The sequence below is a fragment of the Cydia splendana genome, chromosome 11, assembly GCF_910591565.1.
Source record: "Cydia splendana chromosome 11, ilCydSple1.2, whole genome shotgun sequence".
NCBI lineage: Eukaryota > Metazoa > Arthropoda > Insecta > Lepidoptera > Tortricidae > Cydia > Cydia splendana.
The window spans coordinates 5320523-5346376 of NC_085970.1; the positions used below are offsets into that span (position 1 = coordinate 5320523).

The 25854-nt window shown below is 41.1% G+C and overlaps 2 protein-coding genes across 2 annotated transcripts; both read right to left on the bottom strand.

Moving 5' to 3' along the window:
* Window positions 1-495: 495 nt before the first annotated feature.
* LOC134795202 (uncharacterized) lies at window positions 496-6208 on the bottom strand. The gene is made up of 4 exons (XM_063767034.1): window positions 6092-6208; window positions 5461-5674; window positions 4734-4940; window positions 496-3794 (listed from the first exon to the last, which is right to left on the bottom strand). Exons 1-4 carry the CDS (start codon window positions 6206-6208, stop codon window positions 496-498), a joined length of 3837 nt encoding a protein of 1278 aa, XP_063623104.1.
* A 16975-nt stretch (window positions 6209-23183) lies between these two features.
* LOC134794741 (uncharacterized) lies at window positions 23184-25633 on the bottom strand. Its single transcript, XM_063766523.1, has 2 exons — window positions 25523-25633; window positions 23184-24137 (listed from the first exon to the last, which is right to left on the bottom strand). The coding sequence occupies exons 1-2, from the start codon at window positions 25568-25570 to the stop codon at window positions 23667-23669; spliced, it is 519 nt and encodes a 172-aa protein (XP_063622593.1). The 5' UTR covers window positions 25571-25633; the 3' UTR covers window positions 23184-23666.
* Between the last annotated feature and the right edge of the window lie 221 nt (window positions 25634-25854).

A 25854-nucleotide genomic window follows, 5' to 3' on the forward strand; every position in this document is an offset into this window, starting at 1 on the left:
TAATTTTCTATAGTACAATGGTCTTTTACTAATTGTAAAAATAAAGCAGTCGTGATCAGTATAGAGTGAAACAAAGGATGCAGCGAGAAAATCACACAAAGAGCTACTTTCCAGTCTAGCTATAGGGTTCAAAATTGTAATAACTGGTCATTAGGAATGGTCGACAGGTAGCCGATAGGGATAGTGCACGTGAAAAAATTACACGCGCAGCACGAGCAGTTGCTATATGAAGTTCAATATTGTCTCCTGTGTCTTATAGCATAAAATAATAATTTATATGTACATATTACATATTTCATAGTTGCCAAAAGACAAATGACGACAGGCGAAATAATATTTGAATAATGATTATTAGATTTACACTTACTTACTTTTTTTTTTCATACATTAACTTAAACATCATGGCACAAGAATCTAAAATTTTAATGCTTGGTTTTCCCATTACATAATTTTCGCTTGTACAATATCTTGCAATATTAGCAATGATTTGCATTTTTACAACTCGAAACGCCGAAGTGCGGCGCCGAAGAGATAAGCATCCGAAGACAACTCGGTGACGAGCTCAGTATGAATGGCCTTTGTTGCGGTACAGACAAAGACGCAAATATAGCCCTTGTACGTCTTGTTACCGCGTCCGCGACCGAGTGCGATGTCAAAAGGCCCGCCAAAATCGACCGCTGCGCTCCAGAAAGTCTTGAGCTGGGATATTCGATAGGACGGCAGGTCCCCCATGAATGGCGCAGGGGCACCCAGTGGCCGCACCCGAAAGCACTTCATACATTTCGATACCACTGCGTAGATAGCCCGTTTTGGACACATGATCCAAAAATGCTGTGACAACAAGTTGTGAAGCGTTTGGATGCCTGGATGCATGAACCGTCTATGATATTCGTCTATAAGAAGGAAGGTCAGACGATTGTCGCGAGGTAGAAGCAACGGATGCTTCACGTCGAAGTCGAGAGAAGCTCGCGACAGGCGACCGCCCACCCTTAAGAGACCCGCTTCGTCTATGAATGGGGACAATTTTCTAAACGCTTTGGGAAGAGAATTCGAATGCTTGTTGGAAATCTTTTCGATTTCCTGAGCAAAGCTGCGCTGTTGCACGAAGCGCACGAGAATCATCAGTGACTGTTTTACTTCGAGAGGTGTCAAAGGTCCGCGTAACAGCTTTCCAGTCGTCTTTTGGTTCTTCGCGTTGTTCGCAAAGCGGCGACAATACGCTAAGACGCGTTGAAGTGTTCCTAGCGACGAGAACTTCTCTAATAGATTGTCAACTAGTGCGTTGTCATTGGACACTACAAGGACCGTAATCCTTTGTTCGTCGTGAAGAACATCCCTATCTGGCGTCAGCACTGACTTAGGCCAGCTCTCAGTGGGGTGCCTGAGCCAATCAGGCCCGCTCCACCAGCAAGTTTGGTTGACCAAGTCTTGGGGAAGCAAACCACGCGATCCGCAGTCAGCTGGATTGTCAGTGGTTCTGACATGATGCCAGGAGTCGGGAGGAATGACGTCTTGGATATGACTCACACGGTTGGCCACGAATGTTTTCCACCTGGATGGACACGACTTGATCCAGGTTAACGTCACACTTGAGTCCGACCATGCGTAGATTCTATCTACCGAGTGGAAGGGCTTCAAAGCCTCCACGACCGAAGCCATCAAGTCCGACAGCAGAACCGCTGCGAGCAATTCGAGACGCGGCACTGACAATTTGCGTAACGGCGCGACCTTGGACTTCGCACACACTAGCTTGACGTCAACGTCGCCCTCCTCAGTCACTGTACGGCAATAGATTACGGCACAGAAGCCACGTTCTGATGCGTCACAAAATCCGTGGAGATGTAGCACGTCGAATTCCCCGACTAAACGGCGAGGCACAGCTACAGCACTCAGCGACGAGAGTTGAGTTTTGAATTCCTGCCATTCCAGCCTGATGCTTTCCGGGACATCTCCATCCCAGGAAACGCCCGAAACCCAAAGCAACTGCATCAGATACTTGGCGAGAAATGTTACAGGCGAGAGGAAACCCAATGGATCGAAGATTCTAGCTATCTCCGACAGAATGGTGCGCTTCGTGCACCGACCATTAGGTGTAGATGCTACACGAAAACGAAAGGAGTCAGATTGAGGTTGCCATAGCAAGCCCAATATCTTTAGAGAAATGTCAGTCATTTCTTCGAAATGTTTAAAGTCTTCCGAGTATAGATCGGAAGACGGTAGGCTCTCCAGGAACTCACTACTATTGGAGGTCCACTTCCTGAGATGAAAACCCCCCGACGACAGTATTTTCGTAAGTTCCGCCTGAAGCGAACGCGCCTGCTCGACAGAATCCGCTCCGGTGACGACGTCGTCGACGTAGATGTCACGAGCGAGTACGGTTGAACCACCTGGGTAGCTGGCTGCAGAATCACTGGCAAGTTGAGCCATTGTACGAAGAGCCTGGAATGGCGCAGCAGAAACCCCGTAAGTGACCGTTTTAAGACGATAGTCGCGCACAGGACCGACAGCAGAGGGCCGCCACAAGATGCGCTGAAATTCAGCGTCCTCTTCAGGAACCAGAATCTGCCTGTACATCTGTTTCACGTCACCTGTGAAGACGACGGCATGCCAGCGAAAGCGTGTGAGCAGATCGAAGATGTTGGTCTGAAGCTTGGGCCCACCGAGAAGAGTAGCGTTTAAGAACGTCTCGTTGGCGCCCTTAGCGCTTGCGTCGAAAACTACGCGAAGAGGAGTGGTGACGGAGTCACGCAGAATACCATGGTGAGGTATGTAATAGAAGTGGCCTTCACTTGTTGAAGGAGGTTCCACTTCCTCCAAGTGACCTCGAGACTCATAGTCATTCATGAATTCCACATACGCCCTTTTAAACTCGGGGTTGGACTTCAATTTGCGTTCCAACGACGTGAACAGCTTGAGAGCGATTTCGCGCGAATTGAGGAAGGTAGGTTTGTTCGTGGGGTCGACAAATGGTAATGGAACTACGAACCTGCCTTCTTCATTGCGATAGTATTTTCCACGAAAATAGTCTTCGCAGCGTTGGTCCTCCTCAGATACGAAAGGTTTAGTCGGAGAACTAACGTTTTCTAATTCCCAAATTTTTTTTATAGAATCGTCGTGCGACAAAATTTGCGAAGGACTCGACACGAAAAAACAATGTTTATTATTGTTGCGAGACGATACGAAAGCGCTTGATGTGAGCTGACTCTCATCACACTCACCCATTACGACCCATCCATAGATGGTTTTCAACAGAGTAGGCTGTCCAGGCTCCCCGCGCCGTATACCGGCCAACAACGACGAAACGAAGACCTGTGCGTTAAGCAACAAGTCCACCGGCGCCGGACGGGCAAAATCAGGATCAGCCAGCGATAAATTTTTGGTGTGTGACCAACCCGACGAATCGACAGGTTGTGGAGGTTGGTCAGCACATACCGGCGACAAAACGAAAGCTTCGAGTTTAGTACTCAGCGAAGAGGGTTTATTACCCATTGGCTTGATCTCACATGAAAGTGAGCCAAATGTTTGATTGGGCGAGTTACCGATGCCAAACACAGTGTGTTGGCCAGAAATCTCAAACCCTAGCATTTCAGCACAAGATTTCGATATAAGGTTGCATGCACTAGCACCATCCAGAAGTGCACGCACTGGGCGGAAGACACCAGAACTGTCCCGAATCAACATCTTGGCAGTAGCAAAAAAGATTGTATTATCTCCCGACGTAGCAGTTAGAACCGTGTTACTACTACTACTGCTAGTACTGCTCATGCTATTGCTAGGTGGTGCAGTAGCAGTCTCTGTGACCGTGGGTGCTTCAACATTCTTAGTAAAATGCAATAAGTTATGGTGTGAACGATGACACACACTACAGCGAGAAGCTCAACAAGTTTTCACCCTATGTGCATTCGAGAAGCATAAAATACACAAACCCTTCTCCTTAACTAGATTAAACCGGCCATCATTATTGAGATTCAGAAATTTGTTACATTTGTCGAGACTATGTTGACCCGAACAACAAACACAGCTCGGTGTTGACGGAGTCGAAACGACCAGGGCCGTTTTGTTTTTAGTCAACGGTTTAACATTCTGAGATTGAGGCCTAACACTAATACTTGAGTTTTCCAAAGCCCTGCTCCGCTTTTCAATAAAACTTTTCAACTCGTCAAACTTTGGAACCTCAGTATTAGAAGTGAGTTGTAATTCAAATGCTTCCCGGGTAGCGACATCTAACTTTGCCCATAGCAAATAGTACAACATAAAGTTTTTATCGGGGAGGTTAAATTTTGACAAAATATTTAAATTTTCATTGAAAGTTCTATAAACCCGTTCCAAATCTGTTTTGTTCTTGACTGGCTCACAATTTAGCAGTTTTTCATAATACATTACAGCAATTTGCCTCTTCCTATCATAATAATTGGACAGCGTCTCATATGCACTGCTATAATTGTCACCTGACAGAGGAAAACTTTTAATTAAATCATATGCGGAACCCTGAAAGCTTGACAATAGGTAATGTAATTTCTCAACATCACTAATTGTGCTCCGACTATGTATGAGGGAGTCATAAAGCTCTTTGAAAGACACCCAGCCTTCCAATTTTCCATCAAACGGCTTAATCGCTATTTTAGGAAGCTTGGCTAAATTATTTTCAAGCGTTAAAGGCTTCACATCCGACTTATCACTTATCTCACTCTTAGCCATTAGTCTTAACCTACATTTCACTGATTTCAACTTACTTTCAAATTCCCTCGTAACTTCGTACTCTTCCACACGTCTTTCAGGTTTCAGCGGACGTAAAATCCTTAACTGAGCATTGTGAAAGTCTTTTTCTAAATCCTTTATGTCCGATTCATCATAACCTTTTAAGTCCGAACTTTCAATGTTCTCTAATCTAAAAATAGCATACCCGCGCGCGACCCGGAACATATCTACAGTCGCGGGCTCTGTATCACTATCACCATGTACACTCATATTGTTTTAAATGCAATTAATCACACTAAAACGACGAAAATAAACACAAAACTATTTGCAAAATAACGTTGACTAAGTACTGACTGACACGAGTGACACTGACAGCTGTCGTCGACACTTGACAGCTATGAAAATGTTGCCAGCAGTATTAACCACGAATGAACGAATGGTTTAGTAAAAGCACTACTACACGACCACCAACTTTCTTGCTTACCCACGACTTTTTTATAAGTCTACCCTAAATTTAGAATTAAACAGATGATATGACGAAACGAATTTGAATAAGCAACAGACAACGACAAACGAAAAACCAAAGGTCACTTTTCAAATTATGCGGCTCGAAGACCAAAATGTTCACTGACAAAAGAGTGGACTGTAAAGAGGGGACGATAGGGGATAAGTTTAGGGGCTGGTTGAGCAAGAAAGTTGTTGTATGCTAGAATTAACCTATGAAATTCAATTTAAGTGCGAAATAGTGTGAGACGAAGTTACCTTTGCAATCCGGTGGTTGTGGGTTGAACCGTTGGTCTCCGTTGTGGACTGTTGGTGGTGGTCCGGGCTGCCCTTGTCGCCAGCTAGAGGTAAGCTCAGAACCGTTACCTTCAGTCGGCCAACTTAGACCTAGGATTCTCCACTGCACAGATGGGCACGGCGTCCTTCGGCTACACAGCACTGATTTTAAAGAGTCTAGAGATTGGCAGTAGTGCTTTTAACAAATTGCGAGAAAATTAACGAGAATAGCGAAAGGCGATGCGAACTGGTATTCGTTTCATGACATACTGGCTCTGACAGCTTGTGACAGAGCAATATTTAAATTCGAACCGTGACTTTGGTGTTGCCACAGTATTTACAAAAAAATAATCCTAAAAATACAAAGCCAAAGCTGAACAACAGTATTCGAATAATCGAAAATTTGTTATTATGGCACCTATATCACGGTATAGGTTTGGTCCCGTCAACTGGGTGTCGTTAAGAGAGACGTTTGTAGACGTTTTCGCACTAGCATCAAAGACTACGCGCAACGGAGTAGATGTGCTGCTTGGCCTTAAAATGCTGTGATGTGGTACAATATATTTGCTCGGCTCGCTACCAGTATACAATTCCATGTGGTCTAGTTTCTCACACTCCAACATGAAGTCATTATACGCTTGCTGCAGCACTGGTGAGCGCGCGAGTTTGCGCTCTGTTGCCAGCAGTCGTCGCTCGGCAGCAGCGCGAGAGTCTCCGAGTATCGGCGCATCAGGAACAAAAGGCAGCGGCACGATATACCTCCCCCCCTCATCACGGGAGTGATCACGCACGTAAATATCTTCAGCCAGCTGATCTTGTGGGCTGAGCACAGGTTTGCACGGCAATTACTCGACTTCCCAGAAGTCACGCAGCGTTTTGTCCAAAGTCTTCTCTAAAGAAATCGTCAGATGGAAGCTCTGTGTTGGTAGTTCGGTGTCGTTGTATAATCTTCCGCTAACCACGTACCCAAATATGGTTTCAAAAACCTTTGGAATGCTCGGTTTGACAGTAGTAGGCTTGTCCATAATCAATTCGGACACGACGCCATTATCCAGTAGAATATCCACCGATGACTTCTCGAAAAACAACGGGTCGGCCAATTCAAAATTCTTGTATTCTACCACATGTTCTGGCGGAAACGAAACATTTGGCATTTCAGATGACACTTTCTCCACAACGACCATCTCCACCTGGAAACTCGGAACGTCCGATTTACACGGCTTCAAGTCGCATGTCACCATGCCAAAGTTTTTGACAAGTTCACCTCCAAGTCCTGATACTGTGTAAGGACATTTGTTGCGAGGTAAGCCCAAACGTTGAGCACAATTCAAAGTAATAAATGAGCTTTGCGCTCCAGAATCAAGAACAGCACGGCAGTTCTGATGTTGACCGGTGATGTCAACCACTAGAGTCCTCGTAGTCCCCAACACTACACCGTAAGAACCTGAATTTTCACTCACGGAGTGAAGATTCTCAGTTCCAGTTGGAGCGGGCGTCACACTCACGGAGCGCGGCGGCGAAGGCCCCGCTGCATGCACGGCAGCGCGGGGCGTCTGCAGGGTCGGCACGGCCGGTGCCTGCAGAACACTTGCATCCCGATGTAGCAAATAATGATGAGGCTGAGAGCAAACTCCACAAGTCATGTTGCTCTTACAACTTGACGCTTCGTGACCACTTTTCAAACAGTTGCTGCATATCTTCAAGGCGTTGACACGGTCAATCCTATCTTGAATCAACAGTTTACGAAACTGTTCGCAACGATAAATCAGATGATTTGAGTTGCAATGCACGCAAGTCAGTTTGTTTTGGTACGAATTATTTTGAGTACCTATTATTAATTTAAACTTTCACGATTATTAAACATTATCAAACTGCACAACGGGACTTAATCGCGTATTTAAGTTTTAAGATTTACCTCCGACGTTTCGAGGACGGCGTTGTCCCCGTGGTCTCGGAGAAGACTGGCTCAAGTTGACATCAACATCTTCTAGCCGCGCGAGTTTTTCGAACTACCCGCACTTGGTCTTGTTTATCAGTTTGAACGTTTTGCGCACTAGGGATGTCACTCTGTCGACACACAACACTAACGATATTCGATTTATCGACTGTCGATATTCGTTTCCGCTTACATTTACTAATGACTGGATTCCATGTGGATGAGATCTTAAAACCCTCGTCCCGATTAAAATTGCAATGTTTTTTGATTTCAATGGCTTCCCGCACTTTTCTACTGTAGAAATGGCGATCCGTGGAGAGGATTTTAGGGTTATGCAGCTCAATCCAGTGGTTTGGTCCTGACTCCAGCAAATGCTCAGCCACCGCAACTTCAACTTGAGCCAGTCTTCTCCGAGACCACGGGGACAACGCCGTCCTCGAAACGTCGGAGGTAAATCTTAAAACTTAAATACGCGATTAAGTCCCGTTGTGCAGTTTGATAATACCTATTATTATTACGCGAAACAGTTAATCCAACCTTTTGCGAAGACGAGGTCGCGTTCGAATATTTGAAACTGGCAGGTTTATGACTCGGTTGCGTAAAGTTGACAGGTGACTTCACTTTGACTTGTTGATTATTTATAGTCCGGGAGCTAGTACTAGGAAAAGTATGTTCCAACACTTTAATTTGTTTGTTTACAAAATTTATTAATTCCGCGAAAGTCGGTAATTTATTTTGATCGCGGCTTTCTTCAAACAATTTTCGAGTATGACTGTCTAGCCCGCGAAGTGCCAGATGGCATAACAGATAGTCGTCCAAGTTCTCAATCTGCAAGGCGTGAATAGCTTTCAAGGAATGGTCAAAAGTTTCCACGAATGAGGTTAAATTCCCTGCACTGTCTTTTGTCAAAGATGAAAAGTTCAGCATTTTATCCAGATACCTGCCGGTCAACGCCCTGACATCTTGGTACTTATCAAGTAAGCTTTGCCAAACTACAGGATAGTTGTAAGACGTGATCGGAAGACTCTTAATAATATTCAGTGCTGGGCCTTTGACACAAGACAGCAGATAATGAGATTTATCTATGTTCTCGAACTTGCGATTGTGAACCAAAGACACAAATGTATCATGAAATGTGGCCCAATTCTCCACATGACCATCAAATTCAAACAAGGTCAGCTTCGGTAAATGTGGCCTAGCGAAACAATCATCCTTGGTTTCAGTGAAATTATTTTTGGCTGGCTCCTGGACTAGACGGTTACAGTTCAAAGCTACCTTTTTGCAAGCGAAATATAAATCGTCGAAACTTTCTAACGAGCTTGTTGAAGGTTTAGCTTTGGGGTTTGCCTGCATCTCCATCATGATAATCTCCATGACAATTTTTTCGAAGTCGCAACGTGCGTCATCGAGTTCCGAAAACTGTACCATGTAATCTTGCACCGAGTCTAGACTATCCAATTTAACAGTTTTGGATACATCATAAGCCTTTTGTAATTTGTTAAACAAATATTCTTTTTTGAGTGTCAACGTATTTATTTGCAATAACAATTGCACCTCGCCTTCCGCCATTGTTTGTCACGGACAAAAATGTATGACGAATTGGATATTTTATTGAAATAGATATCAGTAAAAACCGTAGAAATAAATAGGAAACAGCGAGATAATATGCGGAATACGATCCGCAAGGGAAACGCAACGGTTAGCCTATAGAAGATAGGATTTGGGGAAAGAATAAATCTAGGAGGGTTCAAAATTTGGGAAATTTAAGATTCGGTTCGGAGGCCAGAAAATGTGGCGTAAAGCCAGGGGTGTGGACTGTAGTTTTTGTAAGTTCCTATCGTAACACTATACTGAGGTACAAAAGGGTGAGCGCGCTTACCGTCAGTCTTGTGGTCTGCAGCTGGCAGAGGCCTCTGCGGGTGGATTGCTGATTCCTCGTTATTTACACGCACTGAATTATGAGTTTTTACTAGGGTTTTACTGTTTCTTGCGAATTAGGCGATCTATTTCTTCGCGATTTTGCTGTGACACTGACACTGTTAGTTATTATTTTTCAGACCACCTTTTCTGTGTCGCCGGCCAGTAGCCTCGCTACCTCAAGTAAATCAGTATAGCAGTATTAAGGTTGAATACTAAACAACTATCATGGCCGAATTTTGATACGAATAATTTTATTTTGCGTTTGTTTAAATGTCCGAAATGTGATTTGCATAATCTGTTTACCATAATAGGATTTAGGCGAATATTTACATCGAAGAAAACGTATTTAGATTCTTTCTATTTGGTATAACTTGTATGACCTAAAACGCATCTGTCATAAGCTACATTTGGCAGAATGTTTTTCGACGAATGTTAAAATTAAAGAAAGCGTCAGATTGTATAAAATCCAAGTCTAATTTATATTTAACAATGCATTAAACACCTAAATATGAGGCTGACTGACTCATTAACGCAGAGCCGTACTTAACTAAAAGCTCTGCCTACGTTTATAATTCGTAAAAAAAAACATTATTATTGTATTTTTGAAACTTTGGGTGGGAACATATTATTGGCATTTTGGATGTATGCAGATTTTTAGCTCACAAAACAAACGAAAACAAACTGTTGCCAGAAAAGTGGGTTAGGTTAGGTTAAAACTGCGTCCCCCAAGAAAACGAACTGTTGTCTGATAAGTGGGTTAGGTTAGGTTAGAACTGCAACCCCCAAGAAAACGAACTGTTGCCAGAAAAGTGGGTTAGGTTAGGTTAAAACTGCGTCCCCCAAGAAAACGAACTGTTGTCTGAAAAGTGGGTTAGGTTAGGTTAGAACTGGAACCTCACGAAAACGGACTGTTGCCTGAAAAGTGGGTTAGGTTAGGTTAGAACTGCGACCTCACGAAAACAAACTGTTGCCTGAAAAGTGGGTTAGGTTAGGTTACAACTGCGACCCCACGAAAACAAACTGTTGCCAGAAAAGTGGGTTAGAATAGCATAAAAAAGATTTTATGCTTGTATTACTTTATGCTTAATGGCGAATTATGCAAAAATAAATTATTGCAAATAAAATTATGCGAAATGAAACAGATACCAGGTCTCGATTCGGACATTAAATTTATGCCAAAAGATACTTCGATCAATAAAAATTATGCGTAGAGTATGTACGCGCAATAATCCAGTACCAAGTGAGTTTATGCTAACAGTATATTATGCCTAAAGTTATTATGCACAATAGAATTATTACAAAAAAAATTATGCCAAAGATAGGGGAACCAGGGAAAATACCAGCCTTTTCGAAGGCTTTCACCATCAATGATTTTTTATCAATTGTTTCCTTATATGCTTCAACAAACATACCCAAAAAGTCATATCTAGTTGGCTTTTCTCCTGGCTTTCCTATCTGGCTTGCCAGAAAAGTGGGTTAGGTTAGGTTAAAACTGCGTCCCCCAAGAAAACGAACTGTTGTCTGAAAAGTGGGTTAGGTTAGGTTAGAACTGCGACCCCACGAAAACAAACTGTTGACACAAAAGTGGGTTAGGTTAGGTTAGAACTGCGACCCCACAAAAACAAACTGTTGCCTGAAAAGTGGGTTAGGTTAGGTTAGAACTGTGACCCCACGAAAACAAATTGTTGCCAGAAATGAAATTATGAGAAAATAATCGTTGCGAATTGGGAAAAAATCGGCGAATTAATTTGCGCCAAAAAATATTCGGCCTACAACATATATGATTTTTGCAAGTATGCAAAACATTTCTATGCCATAAGATTTTCTGCTTGTATTACTTTATGCTTAATGGCGAATTATGCAAAAATAAATTATTGCAAATAAAATTATGCGAAATGAAACAGATACCAGGTCTCGATTCGGACATTAAATTTATGCCAAAAGATACTTCGATCAATAAAAATTATGCGTAGAGTATGTACGCGCAATAATCCAGTACCAAGTGAGTTTATGCTAACAGTATATTATGCCTAAAGTTATTATGCACAATAGAATTATTACAAAAAAAAATATGCCAAAGATAGGGGAACCAGGGAAAATACCAGCCTTTTCGAAGGCTTTCACCATCAATGATTTTTTATCAATTGTTTCCTTATATGCTTCAACAAACATACCCAAAAAGTCATATCTAGTTGGCTTTTCTCCTGGCTTTCCTATCTGGAACTTGGTCAGTTGTTTTTTCCAATTTGCTTTCAGCGGGCCAAAAATTCCCACATCTAGTGGCTGTAATAAATGCGTCAGATGTGGAGGGTAAGTCACTATATATATTTCCTCCTTGCTTGCCAGATCTAGCACTTCTGGAGTCAAGTGAGACTTGTGGGAATCCATGAACAACACTACTGGTCTCCCTATTGGAATATTTTCTACAAAATGTTGAAAAAATTCTAAAAACAGGTCATTATTTATCCAGCCTTTCTCACTCAGTTTAGTAAGGCAAGGATAGTCTGAGCTTTTAAGTTTGTCATCCCACCGTTTACCTTTAAATATCACCATAGGCGGTATGGCATCACCAACCACATTTACACATGGCAATACTGTAGTGGTTGTTCCTCTTTCACCAAAAGTTTGTTTGTAAACATGTACCTTACCGGTTTGTGCCACAATTTTACCCGATTTAACGACAAACTGAAAACCAGTTCCATCTAGGTTCCAAATTCGGTTTGGTTTATTTGAAATACACAGCTTTACATATAAATTGTCCAGTGTTTTATAAAATTCAGTGACTGCTTCTCTTGTTGCTGATTGAGCCCGGTTTATGGATAAGCTCTCTGGCACTCTCAGTGTAATAGTCCGGTGGCCGGCTGCATGAAACAAACCTCATCAAAAAATAGAATATACCTACCCTGTAGAGGTACCTGACATTTAGTAGCTTCCAACGCACTTGGTCGGCCTAGGCTTAACCTGGCAGATTTTGTACAAATGGCAAAAACGTTGGACAAAAATTCATCAAAAAAAACCTCATCGAAAAATAGAATGAAACTTGTATGGTAGGATACCTGACCTTGAGGACAGTAAAAAAAAATTGGTCGGCCTCACCTTAGCCTGGCAGTTTTTGCAGTCCGACCAGATTTATTGGGTCACGTGAGAGCTACAATTTACCTCATCGAAAAATAGAATGAAACAAACGGATTATAATAGCTAAAATAAGCCTGTTGACGTATGTCTTGGTCGGCCTCACCTTAACCTGGCAGTTTTTGCAGTCCGACCAAATTTATAAAAAAATCATCAAAAATTTTTTATCGAAAAATCGTATGAAACTGGTATGGTACGATGGCTGCCTTTGAGGACAGTAAAAAAAAAGTGGTCGGCCAAATCCTGTGTTGGCAGGTTCCTGTGTCCAACCAATTTTGTGGTACCACGTGAGAGCTACAATTTTACCTCATCGAAAAATAGAATGAAACTTGTATGGTAGGATACCTGACCTTGAGGACAGTAAAAAAAAATTGGTCGGCCTCACCTTAGCCTGGCAGTTTTTGCTGTCCGACCAGATTTATTGGGTCACGTGAGAGCTACAATTTACCTCATCGAAAAATAGAATGAAACAAACGGATTATAATAGCTAAAATAAGCCTGTTGACGTATGTCTTGGTCGGCCTCACCTTAACCTGGCAGTTTTTGCAGTCCGACCAAATTTATAAAAAAATCATCAAAAATTTTTTATCGAAAAATCGTATGAAACTGGTATGGTACGATGGCTGCCTTTGAGGACAGTAAAAAAAAAGTGGTCGGCCAAATCCTGTGTTGGCAGGTTCCTGTGTCCAACCAATTTTGTGGTACCACGTGAGAGCTACAATTTTACCTCATCGAAAAATAGAATGAAACAAACGGATTATAATAGCTAAAATAAGCCTGTTGACGTATGTCTTGGTCGGCCTCACCTTAACCTGGCAGTTTTTGCAGTCCGACCAAATTTATAAAAAAAACGTCAAAAATTTTTTATCGAAAAATCGTATGAAACTTGTATGGTATGATAGCTGCCTTTGAGGACAGTAAAAAAAAAGTGGTTGGCCAAATCCTGTGTTGGCAGGTTCCTGTGTCCGACCAATTTTGTGGTACCACGTGAGAGCTACAATTTACCTCATCGAAAAATAGAATGAAACAAACGGATTATAATAGCTAAAATAAGCCTGTTGACGTATGTCTTGGTCGGCCTCACCTTATCCTGGCAGTTTTTGCAGTCCGACCAAATTTATAAAAAAATCATCAAAATTTTTTTATAGAAAAATCGTATGAAACTTGTATGGTACGATAGCTGCCTTTGAGGACAGTAAAAAAAAGTGGTCGGCCAAATCCTGTTTTGGCAGGTTCCTGTGTCCGTCCAATTTTGTGGCACCACGTGAGAGCTACAATTTACCTCATCGAAAAATAGAATGAAACAAACGGATTATAATAGCTAAAATAAGCCTGTTGACGTATGTCTTGGTCGGCCTCACCTTAACCTGGCAGTTTTTGCAGTCCGACCAAATTTATAAAAAAATCATCAAAATTTTTTTTATCGTAAAATCGTATGAAACTTGTATGGTACTATAGCTGCCTTTGAGGACAGTAAAAAAAAAGTGGTCGGCCAAATCCTGTGTTGGCAGGTTCCTGTGTCCGACCAATTTTGTGGTACCACGTGAGAGCTACAATTTACCTCATCGAAAAATAGAATGTAACAAACGGATTATAATACCTAAAATAAACCTGTTGACGTATGGCTTGGTCGGCCTCACCGTAGCCTGGCAGTTTTTGCAGTCCGACCAAATTTGTGGTACCACGTGACAGCTACAATTTACCTCATCGAAATTAGGATGAAAAAAAAACGGATTATAATAGCTAAAATAAACCTGTTGACGTATGGCTTGTTACGGACGGCTTTCATAAATTCAATGTGGCAGTGTGCGGCAGAATCCACTTGCATCAAATTTGATGCAACACATTGTGGCTGGACATTAAGAGATGAAATGTATAAGATCAAATGGTTTGAAGGACACATAACGCCTTTGCGAGTCGAAGAAATAACAATAGATAAGTCGCAGTCTGGGGAAAGTTCGTAAGACTTCGACTCCGAAGATGATTATGATTAACAGTAATTATTAACAATAAAACACTAGTTACCACCAAGTTCTTATCAGTGGTAACTACTGGGAATTATTTTCCCACCTTTTACCACTGGTAACTACTGGGAAAAAAAAATCCTAGTAGTTACCACTAACTCGGTTTGGTGGTACCTACTGGGAATTTTTATTCCCAGTAGTTACCACTGGTAAAGGGTGGGAATTTCTTTTCTACAAACCGAGCTTCGAAGGAGAAATGCTACAGTTGATGGAAAAAAGGCTGATTTGATGCAAAGATAATCACTTAATATATGTGAGGTTATCTTGTGTATTTTACCGTTTATTACAATTTTGGAAGGCTCACGTGCAGTTTTTCCTCTTATATTACAAGTGTTCGATTGAAAACTAAGCTTTGGTGTATACCTGGATCACCTGCATGTACAAGAAGGCGTTTCATATACGCCCGCCCATCAGATAGGTACACAAAGTCATGATGCGTATGGAATACAGCATGTGTGGCCAAGCCATTATGCCCTAAATTATGTACTACTTCGTTAAAACTTAGCTTACCTGTGTATTTACTCTTTCCAAAATATTTATCTTCCTTAAAATACAGCCTACACAAACGGTCTTTATCATTTGCCTTAGTTTTTGGTACTCAAAGCTTTTTCTCACTGATTTATGCATATCGGGTCCTTGGGAAAAAAGGGAGATCCTATAGGTATATTTCCACAATTTGTCGCACACTATTGCAGTATTGTGGAGAAAAAAAAACATACAACCGAATTGATAACCTCCTCCTTTGGGATTTGGAAGTCGGTTAAAAAAGGAGAATGTTTACAATTTATTGGAAACAATGTATGTGATTTGACAGTGACAGCAACTCCACTATGGAGGAGCCACCTGGCGTGATAAAATGTCAGTTATGCCTCCTCATTCTATCTGTAGTGGAAAAGTAGGATATACGATTCAAAACTTGTCAAAAATCGATGAAAACCTTTTTATTTTTGACATCTGTGAGACATCATCTCAACGTAAGTGTTACTCTGAAACCACGTCAGTAGTCAGAAAACGTTATTTAGATATTAGATATTTTTATGAATAAAATTTGAACTGAATGTTTTCTTTTTTTTTAAAGCCCTCTAAGACCTCCATGGACTCATTTACTTATGACTTTTTTCAGTTAGCATTATTAAGTTAAGTTCAAGCTGCGAAGAAACCATATTTTCAATATAGAAATTATTATTCTTTATAAATGTGGTCGGACTGCAAAAACTGCCTGGCTAAGGTGAGGCCGACCAAGACATACGTCAACAGGCTTATTTTAGCTATTATAATCCGTTTGTTTCATTCTATTTTTCGATGAGGTAAATTGTAGCTCTCACGTGGTACCACAAAATTGGACGGACACAGGAACCTGCCAACACAGGATTTGGCCGACCACTTTTTTTTTACTGTCCTCAAAGGCAGCTATTGTACCATACAAGTTTCATACGATTTTGCGATAAAAAAATTTTGATGATTTTTGTATAAATTTGGTCGGACTGCAAAAACTGCCAGGTTAAGGTGAGGCCGACCAAGACATACGTCAACAGGCTTATTTTAGCTATTATAATCCGTTTGTTTCATTCTATTTTTCGATGAGGTAAAATTGTAGCTCTCACGTGGTACCACAAAATTGGTCGGACACAGGAACCTGCCAACACAGGATTTGGCCGACCACTTTTTTTTTACTGTCCTCAAAGGCAGCCATCGTACCATACCAATTTCATACGATTTTTCGATAAAAATTTTTTGATGATTTTTTTATAAATTTGGTCGGACTGCAAAAACTGCCAGGTTAAGGTGAGGCCGACCAAGACATATTTCAACAGGCTTATTTTAGCTATTATAATCCATTTGTTTCATTCTATTTTTCGATGAGGTAAATTGTAGCTCTCACGTGACCCAATAAATCTGGTCGGACTGCAAAAACTGCCAGGCTAAGGTGAGGCCGACCACTTTTTTTTTACTGTCCTCAAGGTCAGGTATACTACCATACAAGTTTCATTCTATTTTTCGATGAGGTTTTTTTTGATGAATTTTTGTCCAACGTTTTTGCCATTTGTACAAAATCTGCCAGGTTAAGCCTAGGGCGACAAAGTGCGTTGGAAGCTACTAAATGTCAGGTACCTCTACAGGGTAGGTATATTCTATTTTTTGATGAGGTTTGTTTCATGCAGCCGGCCACCGGACTATAAGATTATACCGGTTTTTAAATGCATTCCACCAGTACCAACCAGCCTTTTGCTTAGATTTTGAGAAAGGATGTTTAATATTCCCTTTTTCCGCTAGGCGATATGCCACTTGGCAAATCTGGTTGACAGTTAATCCAAAACCAATTTCTTGCATTTTGTTAATATAGGACAGGAGTTCAACTTCTATTTCTGCAGGCAGGGCAAAACAAGTTTAATGTTAGATGTGCTATTGAAAACAGTTATAGAACATAGTTTCAATGCAATTAATTTTTAAACTAAGTACTCCGCTTGGTTATTTTGTGATATAAAACAATACGCAACATCGGAAAACGTTAAGAAATCAACCGCCGAAACTAAGGATTTAAAAATAGAAAATAGTTACTTTTACGATGCTAAAAATCATTGATGTCTTTAAAAACTCTTACCTTAACGGATTTTCCTTTAGTTTTTGCCATATTTTCATTTGATTTCCTTTAATAAAAGTTTTTTTACACCTCGCACCGATCAACCAAACTTGACGTTAGATCTGTTGATTTGACATAAGATTATTTTTTCTTAATTTTGACGGATGTGTTCGGATACTTGCCGCACGTTACCATGTTGATTGAGAGTGCCGCCATCTACTGGAAATCATTACAAGCCGTAAAGATATCGAGTAATTCCGCTATTAGACCATAAGTAACTATCACCGAATAACTTCATATCACCGATTAACCAAAGTTTGCCCTAAATCCGGCTGTGAGTCTGTTTGACTGTCTGTTGATTTCAAGAGGTGCGACATCTTCTCTGAGTATTTGGTTGCGGGTGTCACAACAGAACGGGAAGAAAAATCAGAGTCCGTCCTGTTCGCTCGAGGTGGTGAAGAGCGGTCACGGTCACTGCAGCATGCACGCGCGATAATGATTTAAGTATGTCACTGATGATAAGCAATAAACCACTTAGAGCGCTCTTACAAGAAAAGTCGAAATAATGCAAAATTGATGATACTAGTCGACGAAATTCAGGACTTTGCGCTCATTATTAGAAACAATGAGTACTTGTTCCAGTAAAAGCGTCTACTTATCTTTATAAATATCGTTGTAAATATTAGAAAAAGGACTTATTAAATTAGTAATGATTTTTTTTCTGATGGTCGTTTCCGAAAAACCCCGTGAAGCACTGAATGGCGAGCTCTTATTTGGAAATGTTGAGAATTTTACTCTGCTAAACCTGGCTATTTTGTATTACTAATACCCTGTACTTTAGGCATATCAAACTATATTTTTCCTACATACCTTTGAGAAAGAGAAAATCAAAGTAAAACGTACTCGATTTTCTCTCCGAAACAAGTGTCAATTCCTACGAAGATATCGAAGTCATTTTCATACTCAAGCAATCTGCAACGTTTGCTTATACTGTTGGTATACATTAGTGTTTATGAAATTCTACTATAATTTTTTGGCAATTTTTTGAAAACTACTCTATATTACCGATGACGCGCGCTGCGCCAGCTCAGTGCCGCGGCACAGCTTGTAGAGGCAGGACGTGTGTCGGTCGGCTCCGCACATTTTCAACGGCGACGACGAGGTTTTTTATCATTGTGTGCGGCGGGCGCCGTGTAAAACGCTATACTGTGTGCGTGTAAACCGCAACGAGAGACTTTGATCCTAGCACTGTTTTTATAGTATGATAATTTATAATGGTACAGTATAATAAACTACCGGACAGGATTAAAAATATTTGAAACGACCTGACATTCTATATGTATTTATTTGACTCAAGATAGTACTCAGGGTCTGATGATGGAGCCGGAAGGTGGTCACCGGTACCAATCAACCATGCAACTAAACCACTTCGTGTTTAGGCTCGTTTTATTCATCTCAACAAGATCTTTGACACAAGATAGTACTCAGGGTCTGATGATGGAGCCGGAAGGTGGTCACCGGTACCAATCAACCATGCAACTAAACCACTTCGTGTTTGGGTTCGTTTGATTCGGCTCAACAAGATCTTTGACTTAAGATAGTACTCAGGGTCTGATGATGGAGCCGGAAGGTGGTCACCAGTACCAATCAACAATGCAACTAAACCACTTCGTGTTTAGGCTCGTTTTATTCGTCTCAACAAGATCTTTGACTTAAGATAGTACTCACTCAGGGTCTGATGATGGAGCCGGAAGGTGGTCACCGGTACCAATCAACCATGCAACTAAACCACTTCGTGTTTGGGCTCGTTTGATTCGTCTCAACAAGATATTTGGCACAAGATAATACTCAGGGTCTGATGATGGAGCCGGAAGGTGGTCACCGGTACCAATCAACCATGCAACTAAACCACTTCGTGTTTAGGCTCGTTTGATTCGTCTCAACAAGATCTTTGACACAAGATAGTACTCAGGGTCTGATGATGGAGCCGGCAGGTGGTCACCGGTACCAATCAACCATGCCACTAAACCACTTCGTGTTTAGGCTCGTTTTATTCGTTTCTATAAGATCTTTGACACAAGATAGTACTCAGGGTCTGATGTTGGAGCCGGAAGGTGGTCACCGGTACCAATCAACCATGCAACTAAACCACTTCGTGTTTAGGCTCGTTTGATTCGTCTCAACAAGACCTTGGACACAAGATAGTACTCAGGATCTGATGATGGAGCTGGAAGGTGGCCACGGGTACCAGTCTACCATGTAACTGAACCACTTCGTGTTTGGGCTCGTTTGATTTGTCGCAACAAGATCTTTGACACAAGGTAGTACTGAGGGTCTGATGATGGATCCGGAAGGTGGTGACCGGTACCAATCAACCATGCAACTAAACCACTTCGTGTTTGGCTTCGTTCGATTTGTCGCAACAAGATCTTTGACACAAGTTAGTACTCAGGGTCTGATGATGGAGCTGGACTGTGGCCACGGGTACCAGTCTACCATGTAACTGAACCACTTCGTGTTTGGGCTCGTTTGATTTGTCGCAACAAGATCTTTGACACAAGGTAGTACTGAGGGTCTGATGATGGATCCGGAAGGTGGTCACCGGTACCAATCAACCATGCAACTACACCACTTCGTGTTTGGCTTCGTTCGATTCGTCGCAACAAGATCTTTGACACAAGTTAGTACTCAGGGTCTGATGATGGAGCCGGAAGGTGGTCACCGGTACCAATCAACCATGCAACTAAACCACTGCGTGTTTGGGCTCGTTTGATTCGTCTCAACAAGATCTTTGGCACAAGATAATACTCAGGGTCTGATGATGGAGCCGGAAGGTGGTCACCGGTACCAATCAACCATGCAACTAAACCACTTCGTGTTTAGGCTCGTTTGATTCGTCTCAACAAGATCTTTGACACAAGATAGTACTCAGGGTCTGATGATGGAGCCGGCAGGTGGTCACCGGTACCAATCAACCATGCCACTAAACCACTTCGTGTTTAGGCTCGTTTTATTCGTTTCTATAAGATCTTTGACACAAGATAGTACTCAGGGTCTGATGTTGGAGCCGGAAGGTGGTCACCGGTACCAATCAACCATGCAACTAAACCACTTCGTGTTTAGGCTCGTTTGATTCGTCTCAACAAGACCTTGGACACAAGATAGTACTCAGGATCTGATGATGGAGCTGGAAGGTGGCCACGGGTACCAGTCTACCATGTAACTGAACCACTTCGTGTTTGGGCTCGTTTGATTTGTCGCAACAAGATCTTTGACACAAGGTAGTACTGAGGGTCTGATGATGGATCCGGAAGGTGGTGACCGGTACCAATCAACCATGCAACTAAACCACTTCGTGTTTGGCTTCGTTCGATTTGTCGCAACAAGATCTTTGACACAAGTTAGTACTCAGGGTCTGATGATGGAGCTGGACTGTGGCCACGGGTACCAGTCTACCATGTAACTGAACCACTTCGTGTTTGGGCTCGTTTGATTTGTCGCAATCTTCTTTGACACAAGGTAGTACTGAGGGTCTGATGATGGATCCGGAAGGTGGTCACCGGTACCAATCAACCATGCAACTACACCACTTCGTGTTTGGCTTCGTTCGATTCGTCGCAACAAGATCTTTGACACAAGTTAGTACTCAGGGTCTGATGATGGAGCTGGACTGTGGCCACGGGTACCAGTCTACCATGTAACTGAACCACTTCGTGTTTGGGCTCGTTTGATTCGTCGCAATAAGATGTTTGACACAAGATACTACTCAGGGTCTGATGATGGAGCTGATGATGATAGACAGGTACCCGTCGCCACCTTCGCGCTCCATCATCAGACTCTTAGTACTACCTTGTGTCAAAGATCTTGTTGAAACGAATAAAACGAGCCTAAACACGAAGTGGTTTAGTTGCATGGTTGATTGATACCGGTGACCACCTTCCAGCTCCATCATCAGACTCTGAGTATCACCTAGTGTCAAAGATCTTGTTGAGACGAATCAAACAATCCTAAACACGATGTGGTTTAGTTGCATGGTTGATTGGTAATGGTACCTTCCAGCTCCATCATCAGACCCTGAGTACTGTCTTGTGTCAAAGATCTTGTTGAGACGAATCAAACGAGCCCAAACACGAAGTTGTTTAGTTACATGATAGACTGGTACCCGTGGCCACCTTCCAGCTCCATCATCAGACCCTGTGTATCTTCAGTGTCAAAGATCTTGTTGAGACGAATCAAACGAGCCTAATCATGTTACTACTATCCGTGACCACCTTAATCATCATCAGATCCTCAGTACCAGTTCGTTTTTAAACCCTCGTTGATACAAACTTTACAACCTATAGGTACCAAATGCAATGACGAAACATGTAAATAAGCGAGTAGGTAGGTACCTATAATTTCTTTCGAGTAATATACCTTCATAAGTACGAGTATGGGGCTATTCATAAATTACGTCGTTTCAAATGGGAGGAGTGGGGGGGGGGGGGGGGGTCTGGACATCGGATGATGGTAACATGACGTAGGAGGAAACAGATTCATCCGAAGCTTGATTTTTGGATGATTTGAGGGGGGGGGGGGGGGTCAAAAATCGTCAAAAATAGATGACGTAATTTATGAACAGCCCCTATGTACATTTGCACTGCATTTAGTATTTTCGTACTTACCAAATAACAGTTTTAGAACTTTAAAAGTTAAGTACAGTTAGTGTTGTTATGGTTGATTTCAATATGCTTCGCGAAGGATCAAGAATGTTTAATCCATCATTGTAGTGCGAGTGTGGTAGAAGGGATCGGCATACTGAGCTCGCACGGCCTGCCGCAGCGCGTAAAATACCTAAACTCGCTCAACGCCGAAATGTAATAGCGCTCTTAACGACAAAAGATCGATTACTGATCGGTCAGTGTGAAAAATAATTTTCACTTCTCTTGCTCAAAAAGTGCACCTTTATGTCGTGCGTAGACGACATAAAATCGCATTTTATGCTCTAGAGCATAAAGTAAAATCATCTATTACGACCCTTAGCGACTTAGCAATAAAGTCCAAATTCTGCCATACAAACTGCCAGCCCTGCCGGCGCGCCCCCGACCGGCGCTCTCCCGATCGTTGTGCCCCGCGCCTCCGACCGGCCCAAGAACAATTTTCTTTAGTCTTGAGTAAATACGTTAGAATAACCTAATTTTTTGTATATTTTCCTCGCAATCGAAGTGAAAAGCAGAGTGTACAACAAGGGCATAAATGTCCATTTTTACCCGAGGCAATTTTTTGGTCTGAGCGAAGCGAAGACCAAAATAGTAGACGAGGTCACTTTATGCCCTTGTTGTACAATCTACTATTATTAAATTTTACGAGCTATTTTATGCAACCAGCGACACGTCCACTGTCTTACGAGGTGAGAGGCGAAGGTTTACATATGTTGTTGAAAGTTTTTTCAGCCACCACAAACAAATTTGTCTCAGAATTAATGATATATTAAATATGTAGTAAAAACTACAATCGTTGCGAAACTATAAGGGTTCCTATAGGGTAGTTGAATACGGAATCCTAAAAACAGGCAAACAACCTCTGTAAAATATAACGATGCGAACGGAACACTAAATGCCTCGAGCTATCTCGGGCTTGGCCAAATTATTTTAATAAATAATCGTTCGATAAATAATCTTGACGTGTCTTTTTATTGAAAATCGCTTTTGAAAAAAAAGTTACAGCAAATATATTATAACAATTATTAGCAAGGATATATTTACATTATTTTGGCTTCATAAGTAATAATTACTATTTTGTAAAGCGTTTTGCAATAAATTACTATTTTTTAAAGCGTTTTGCAATAAAAAGACATGTCAAGATTGCTTACCATTTTCCTCATTCTAAATAAAACAGGTATAGGTGGTGGAATTTACCTAAGTCCAGAGGACGAAGGACAAAATAAAGCCTAAAGGGGCCCACTGATTAACAGTCCGCCGGACGGTATCGGCCTGTAAGTTAGAACAAAATTTTGTCAGTTCTGAACAACTGACAGGCCGATACCGTCCGGCGGACTGTTAATCAGTGGGCCCCTTAAGATTCAGGTTTATTCTCATACCATATCAAGGTAATAAAATGAAAAAATACCCAGTTCAATCAACAAGTTTTAATGTAAATAATTAATACATTTTCTACAAAACATAACCTAATATAATATATAACTACGTATATAAATTGTCACCCCACACTAGCGTCTTTTGAGCATCGGCGTCTATAATAGTCTGTAATAGTCAGCGCTATGGAAAATGGCGTCGCTGCGCAGTTGCGCTAACGTGGCGTCGAGCAGCAGCCATATGGCTCTTCTACACGATGGGCCAACGTCGGCCAATCCAAGGGACGCATTTATGCGTTAGAGGGAGCAAGTGATATTGCTATCTCATTCTACCGCATAGCTGCGTCCCTTGGATTGGCCGATATTGGCGCATCGTGTAGAGGAGCCAATAGAGGTTGGCAGTTGGCTATAGACGCCGACGCTCGGGAAACGCTAGTGTGGGGTGGCTCTACATTATAATTTAAAACCACAAAGTATCATCATTATCAGTCTGAATTTATATACTAATCACTCAAACTCAATTTAATTTGAAGCAACGGAAACACTGGCAGTTGAAGGTTTATTTTGGTGATAAGAATCACTGGCGGAAGAGTTCGGATAACCTTCTTCTTTAACTTTCTCCATAGCTTCTTCTAGAGTCAAATTGTAGATAAAAGTCTGCACAACGCCGTTCTTGTTAACGGTGAGGAATAAATGTCCAAATCCTGGCTGGTCGAGATCCTGCGGGTTGACGATTGCTGCAATCTCATGGTCCACCATAAGCCGCAGTTGGTGGTCAGATAGCGTGTGATTGAAGCCATTAATGCCAATCAGCTGATACGTAGTTGTTACCGGCACTTCTCCAGATTTTAGCTTTTCGCTCAAATCGAGCAAATCTTGGGATGTCAAGATAGTTTTGGTGCCATCCTTGGTCACTGATTGGATGTAAGGCAGGTAAAGGCGTTTGAACGATCCATCGTATTCGACCCTGTCGTCTACAGGAGCTGACGCAACCTGTTGGTAGAAAAATGTGTCAGTTATTAATTACACATTTTTCTAATTTAATTTAGGTATAACGAAAAATATATGTAGGTTTAATAAAGATAAAGACATATGCGTGGGCGTACATTGAATCCTGAACGAAGCGAAGGATCCTATAATTGATTATATCTAAACAAGAATCTTGAACGTAGGTAATAGTGAGGGATTCAAGTGTTAACGCTCAAGGTGGAAATAGTTTTGCCATCACCTATAAGGAAAATGTTATGTTTCAAATATTCAAAATATTAAGTAGGTATGCTAACAAATAGTATGGAAAATATTAAAAAATAAATGTCCTAGAACAGACAAGTGCCAACCTCCTAGCAGTAAAGAATAAGCCCATTTCTGAATAGGTGATATTATGAACATTATTTTAATAAATATTTTGATTTGTATTATTTTTTTAAGTAGTCACACTACTCACACTACTATATAAATTATAAACCGAAATAGATGTCATACCTATATACTGTTCTCTTTTTCAAGGTCGTCTTTAATTCAAAATAATTTTGTAACTTTGTAAACTTAAATATAAATTAAACCTTATACTGAAAATCGTAATTCAAGACCAAAAAAAGTAAGACAACGTTGCCACTTTTTACTAGCGCGTCTTATATTTATGTAAAAATAAGTAAATAAAAGTACTTTTTTCAATCGTAGAAGTAAAATTACCACTAAATAAACTATCTTAGCGTGTTTATTTATAAAAAGGAATTTACTATTTTACAAACAAATTATTGCAGTGGCATCTTACTGGCAAACATTATCTTACTTTTTTTGGTCCTGAATTACGATTTTGAGTTTAGTCTAAGATAATAGTTATTTGTTTTACAAGGGAGCAGAGCTGTTGTTTAAACCCTCGTGCTAATATTGTTACCCGAGCGAGCGAAAGATTCCAAAACTGAACCACAAGCGCAGCGAGTGGTTCAAAAATTGAATCTTGAGTGTTGCGAGGGTTTCAAGGCACGAGGGTTAAACAAACTTTTCCACCGAGTGATTACACAACATTTGTCACCACACCAACGTAAGGAAAATACTAACTATAAATCATTACTAATCAAATCCAAATGAACGCTCATCAGGTTTTGAAGTATAAAGAGAGCCTTTACCAGCTTGTATGGTGAAAAATAAATTGTATGGCTGAAAGGGGTAAAACGGTTGATACCTCTCAAAAACGTACGTAGTGATACTCCTTGTACCTCACTGTTATCACAATAAAAGGACGATATTCTCGTAAGTTGAGTTGAAGACGCCGTAGTAGTAACTTTTCCTCTAGAATATGACATCTATTTCGGTTTACAATATATTCTCATTATTAAATAGTCGGTAAAATTAAAAAAAAAAATATGACGTTTTACCTGATATATCGCTAGGGTGAGAAGAACTACGAACGTTGGTACAAACATGATTGTTATTAATTATTTTAGTTTCGATCACTATGAAATGAAAACTGAGACTAACAATGTCCGTGCAGATCATTCCTTATTTATAATTGTTTACCGAAAGATGACATCATTCATTGATACAGTGAAGTAAGTATAAGGAAAATTGCACAAGGAAAAATAAGCTATGCATACTCAGAAATGATATCAGTAAGCTCCCCAGACAAAGAAAATGCAGTAAACAATCGTTACTCAGCAGGTAAACCCCCGATATTATTTATGGGTAGTTGAATCACACAATCGGGAAG

Coding starts and splice junctions, on each gene's coding strand:
- LOC134795202 (XM_063767034.1), bottom strand. CDS start 6,208: ATGCGCCGATACTCGGAGACTCTCGCGCTGCTGCCGAGCGACGACTGC. Junction 5,675..6,091: donor TAATGACTTCATGTTGGAGT/GTGAGAAACTAG, acceptor ATTTGTTAAAAG/CACTACTGCCAATCTCTAGA. Junction 4,941..5,460: donor ACAACCACCGGATTGCAAAG/GTAACTTCGTCT, acceptor ATAGTGATACAG/AGCCCGCGACTGTAGATATG.
- LOC134794741 (XM_063766523.1), bottom strand. CDS start 25,570: ATGTTTGTACCAACGTTCGTAGTTCTTCTCACCCTAGCGATATATCAG. Junction 24,138..25,522: donor TCACCCTAGCGATATATCAG/GTAAAACGTCAT, acceptor TTCTACCAACAG/GTTGCGTCAGCTCCTGTAGA.